General features: G+C 51.7%; 1 protein-coding gene across 3 annotated transcripts in view; it reads left to right on the forward strand.

The window, feature by feature from the left end:
* Nucleotides 1-2,564, forward strand: part of TAGLN2 (transgelin 2) — a 6,825-nt gene extending 4,261 nt beyond the window's left edge. For 2 of the 3 annotated variants that reach the window (XM_006922908.3, XM_025040475.1), the window contains exons 2-5: nucleotides 871-1,078; nucleotides 1,505-1,679; nucleotides 1,961-2,063; nucleotides 2,357-2,564. In XM_006922908.3, the coding sequence (XP_006922970.1) occupies nucleotides 899-1,078; nucleotides 1,505-1,679; nucleotides 1,961-2,063; nucleotides 2,357-2,498 (600 nt within the window). In that variant the 5' untranslated portion in view covers nucleotides 871-898 and the 3' untranslated portion in view covers nucleotides 2,499-2,564. Of the gene's footprint in view, nucleotides 1-870; nucleotides 1,079-1,504; nucleotides 1,783-1,960; nucleotides 2,070-2,356 lie in introns of those variants that run through there. The other variant, XM_025040476.1, reaches the window with a different exon arrangement.
* The last annotated feature ends 2,770 nt before the right edge of the window (nucleotides 2,565-5,334 follow it).

A 5,334-nucleotide genomic window follows, 5' to 3' on the forward strand; every position in this document is an offset into this window, starting at 1 on the left:
GGGTGGGGGCGGGGGAACAATTATTCTGCCTACCACAGCTCCCAGAAAGGAAGGTAGAATTTGTTTTTATTGCCTGGTTTCTCATGGGAGTTTCCTTTTGCCTGCTAAAATCTGTGAACTGCCTATTCAGACCTACCTCTTCCAGAAAACCCTCCAGGCTGTTTTTGCCCATACTATTCTTCAAATTCCTACAACAGATAGTCTGACTAAGCAGTTTAATACTTGTCGTGTACAGCCCTTATCCTTTCATTGTTCTCACTTCATCTTTCTGATGGCACTCTGAGGCAACTTGAAGACAAAGGGCTTCTATCTCTTCTACAATCCCTAGCAGAAATAGTGGGTGCTCAGTTAACCTAGTGGCTGATTGAGGGTTGATCCAGCCAGTCCTCTAGCTCCTCCCATAGTCTTCCCAAACTGATCCATATTCTTCCTAGTTTCCCAAAATCATTCTCCTTACTGGGCTGAAAAAAGGAGGGGGTGGGGTTAGAATGACCAGTTGCCTTTCCTAAATCTGACCACCTTAAATGAGGGGCTGAACCCCCAATCTTGGCCTCATATATCTTATATTCTGGTGGGTTTTCTAATTCACTCTAGTAATGGAACCATTCAAATGCAATCTAGTGGGAAACCTCAATAATAAACAGACCATCATAGGGATGGGAGAGCCCAGAGGTGGCCTGTGTGGCCAGAGTGCTGAACTGTGCTATTCTAGCCCATGTCCAGGGGTAAAGGTGAGCCTTTCCCTCATTTGGCAACTGTTCTCACCTCTGGGGCCTACCCTGGGGATGTGGGATATATCCCTGCAGGCAAAACCCCCAACCCACAGGCTACAGAGTGCTGACCACAGGCCTGGGTGTGTCCCCTTCCTAGTTCCCCACAGCCACCACCACCCTTCAGAATGGCCAACAGGGGACCTGCTTATGGTCTGAGTCGGGAGGTGCAGCAGAAGATTGAGAAGCAGTATGATGCAGACCTGGAGCAGATCCTGATCCAGTGGATTACAGCCCAGTGCCGCAAGGATGTGGGCCGGCCCCAGCCTGGGCGTGAGAACTTCCAGAACTGGCTCAAGGATGGCACGGTGAGAGCTGGGCCCCTCCTACTGGAAGTGCCGGAAAGCAGGGCTAGGTCTGGAGGACTGGGGATTGTTTCATCTGAAGAACTGAGGGCACACCTGTCCCAACTTCTGGAGCCTGAAGAGGACCCGTGCTTTTCTGAAGGGGGAAGGTGAATGGGCCTCCCTATAGTGGAAGGCTCTAGGTGACACATGGAATGCTCTAAGGAAGGAACTGTTAGTGGATGTACTCTAGTCACTGCTATTAGAATATCCAGGTTTTTCACTCTGGGCTCAGAGGCAGCGGCTAGGCAGGAAGAGCCTGAGGCTATGCCAGGTGTGTTCAGGTAGGAGAGGAACCTCCGTGGTTCACTGTCTCTGGCTCTGAGGGTGATGCATTCTGGTCTGTGGTAGGCGTGGCCTCACCTCTGCATACCTGCTGTCCTTACTCAGGTGCTGTGTGAGCTCATTAATGGACTATACCCTGAGGGGCAGGCCCCAGTGAAGAAGATCCAGGCCTCCACCATGGCCTTCAAGCAGATGGAGCAGATCTCTCAGTTCCTGCAAGCAGCTGAGCGCTATGGCATCAACACCACAGACATCTTCCAGACTGTGGACCTGTGGGAAGGTTGGCCAGGACCAGGGTGCTGTCATCCAGAAGACCAGAGACTGGGCCAGGCCAATTTGACTAGGGAGAAGGGGCAGGTTTATGGCACCCTGAGACCAAAGGGGTGTGTGTGTATGTGTGTGTTATGGAGGAGCTGGCTGTGTTGGGGGCTGGTATGGAGAAAGATGGGGATAAAGAGTAAAAGAATTTGGAAGCTGGCCTGCTGACTTAGGATAGAGGTGGAACCCTGGTGTCAGGACCCCAACTCTGTTGAGGACAACACAGCCCTTTCTCCTTCCCAGGAAAGAACATGGCCTGTGTGCAGCGGACACTGATGAACCTGGGTGGGCTGGCAGTGGCCCGGGACGATGGGCTTTTCTCTGGGGATCCCAACTGGTTTCCTAAGTAAGTATTGCAGGGGCTACCCAGTCACCCTGTCCCTCCCTGTCCCTAGGAAATGACTAATCCACTTTAGCAGCTAGCCCTTTACAGAGCACCTTCACGTTCCTCCTCTCACTTAATCTTCCTGCATGGTACTGTCCCTTTCGAGAGATGAGGAGGTGGCTTCCAAGCGCTCAGGGCTCTCAAGAACAGCTGGTGCCAGCACTAGAGCCACAGCAAAGCCTGTGCTCTTTCCAGGGAAGATGTTACTAGGGCAGCCTCAACCTCCTCCTAACCAACGCTCTCTCTCCACCCAGGAAGTCCAAGGAGAACCCTCGGAACTTCTCGGACAACCAGCTGCAAGAGGGCAAGAACGTGATTGGGCTGCAGATGGGCACCAATCGTGGGGCATCTCAGGCAGGCATGACCGGCTATGGGATGCCACGCCAGATCCTCTGATCCATCTCCAGCTCTTGCATCTACTCTCCCGTGGATGGTTAATATATATAGATAGATAGATAGATATGCATATCCATCTACATATATATATTAGCAGTGACATTCCCCAAGAGCTCCCTGAGCTTTCAACCTCCCCACTGCTAGGGTGAGGGCCTGGCCTGGCCTATCTCCTCTGGGGGTGCCCAATGGTAGCCTCTCCCCATGTGCTTACTAATACATTCCCTTCTCCAAACCCACAAAAACTGGACCAACTGGCCTCTTTTCTCCTGGGACCAAAATTTAGGGCTTCTTCCTTCCCCCACCCCATACCTCTTCTTCTCTGATCTCTGTGCCCTCAATCCATTCCTTGGCTGGGGGTTGGCAATGCTACCTTTGGACCTTCCTTCCACAAACATGCCTCACCCACAGCTGTGGCTACAGGGACTTAATTTATAAGGAGGGGCCAGTAGCGGCTGCCGCCCCTGCCGCAGCTGGACTGGGTTCACCACACATTGGAGGCAGCCTGCCCGGGCAGAGGCCCTCTTGGCTTCTCATTTTCCATTCCCCTCTCTGTGGCTAAGGGGTGCGGTGAGGGGACAGGGGATGGCGGGGAGCTGCCCACTCTGGGCTGGGGCTCGAAGAATCTGAGTTTACTGATTTCAATAAAGAATCTTTGTTTTTTTTGATGGACTCTGGCTATGTCTGAAGCCACTGAGCTTACTGTTGGGGAGGAAGGAATATGGGGATATGCAGTGACTAGTACAGGAGAAGAGAACTTTGAGATGACAAGTTGCAATCCTCAGCCCCATCTTTGATTCCCTTTTCCATCTTTCTCTTTTGTTTTAGGTCATGGTAGGTTGGGATTGAGAAGGGACAGGCCTTCACAGTTACCCCTGGTCTGGGAGCCATAGTGCAGGAAATGTGGGCAACGTCCACAGGAAGTGGGGCCCTCACCTACCCAGGGAATTAGGCAGTCCTCCCTGGTGCTCCTGGCTGGGTCCTCCCCACACCCAACCATAATAGCTTCTCAGCCATTGAAAGAGGATGGGGCTGGCTGTTGGCATAGCCCTGAGTCCTGGCAAGTCTCTTTTGGGGGTGGCCCCTCAGACAGCCTTGGGGCAAGGCGGTCACACCAGCTTGGGCCCCGAGGCAGGGGTTCAGTGGTGAGGAAGACCTGGAAAGCAGGGGGACGAGCACAGAGTTGATGTTGGTGACTATAGGGAGAAAGCCTTGTTGACTGATTTCATGAACTTGTGAGTTGCCTGTTGGGAGAACCTAGTAGCAAGATTCCCTTCTAGATGTGGGGAGGAGGAAGCCTTGGACCAAGATAATCAGTTTTGGGGTCAGGTCATCTCAAGCTCCTAACCCTCAACCAGGCATGAATGTTCTACCCGTAATTTCCACCCCCTCGCAATGCAGGGTTGATAACCAGTGAGCTTTCCATTCCTTTCCCCACCACTCCCCTGTCCTGCTGTGGCTTCCTCTGCCAAGAAGCCCTACTATGTTGCCAGGCCGCTGCCAAGGCTGTGCAGGAGGGGTCGGTCCAGTGCCTCGGCCTGATCTGACACCACGCCCATGGGAGATAGTATTTGCTTGCTGGCTCCCTCAGGTTAGGCCCTCCCTCCATCCTTTTATCTCCCATTCTGGAAGGCTTTGTGGAATGCCACTCAAGGAGAGTGATGTCATTGCAGAGAAAACATTGAACTCACTGATATTTATACTAAAAAAGCAAAACATTTGCACCTTTCCTTGATTTAACTATTTATAGGTACAAATTATTGGCCACATACCTCACAACTTCCAGAGACACACAGCAAGTTACAGAGTCAAGACAGAACCACTGCCTTCTCCCAGTAGATTCCCACAATAGTCCATGAGGTGGGCATTGCTGTGTTTCACCATTTTGTTCCCAGATGAGCACACTGGTCACATAAGGAGTAATAAGTGGAAGGACAGAGAATTGAGCCTGGGTCAACCTGGCTGTGAGCCTGGTTAAGCCTGTGCTATTTCAGGCTCAGCAAGAAGAGGGGCTGCAGAGGGAGATGGGGACCAAAGGTGGTGGTGGAGTGGTGGATGTTCCTTGTCTGAAAACTAAAGATAATTATGCCTTCCTTGTGGGGCTGCTGTGAGGATTTTGTGAGATATATGCTGAAAGCACTTTTCATAGTCCCCATCTCATAGCAAGTGCTGAAGAAATGGGAGCGTGGAGAGAACAGGTAGGGTTTGTGTGGACACTGATGGCAGAGAGGTGGTGCCCAGCCATGCCACTGTCCTGTTGAACGTGGTCAGAGACAGTTCAGGTAGCCCCATCTCTACTTCCTGGAATAATTCACTCTTCAAAGCAAATGTCACCTGGATTTGAGAGGTACTTAGCCAGAGCGCTTGCCTCCCTTCTGGTTGCAACCCACAGCTACCAGCAAGCCCTACGAGGACTCTCCACTTCTGCCCTTAACCCGTCTTGCTTCAGGGTCAGGTCCTTCCCTCTGGAAATGGCCTGCACTGACACGTCAACATTTTGTTTTCTGTTTGCTTTTTAGTATTTTGTCCCATCTGAGGTTTCATCCCTGATTTGCCCTTTCTCATCTCTCCTGGCATTCTCTCAGGGTCTGGGGCCCAGAATGGGGTCAGGAGGGAGAGTGTGTCTGTATGGAACCTCATTCTCCATGGCTCTCTAACTGCACATGCAGGCCTGTCTGTCCCTGCTGTCTGTAACAGTGTCCTTTCAGATCTCACTATAGCTTGCTCCTTTACCTCCTTCAGATCTTTGTTCAAATATCACCTTCCAAAGTGAAGCTTTCCTTGGCCGCGCTATTTAAAATTGCACTCTCCACCCTCAGCCTGCACCACATCCTCTTTC

The sequence above is a fragment of the Pteropus alecto genome, unplaced genomic scaffold (assembly GCF_000325575.1).
Source record: "Pteropus alecto unplaced genomic scaffold, ASM32557v1 scaffold359, whole genome shotgun sequence".
In the NCBI taxonomy this organism is placed as follows: Eukaryota; Metazoa; Chordata; class Mammalia; order Chiroptera; family Pteropodidae; genus Pteropus; species Pteropus alecto.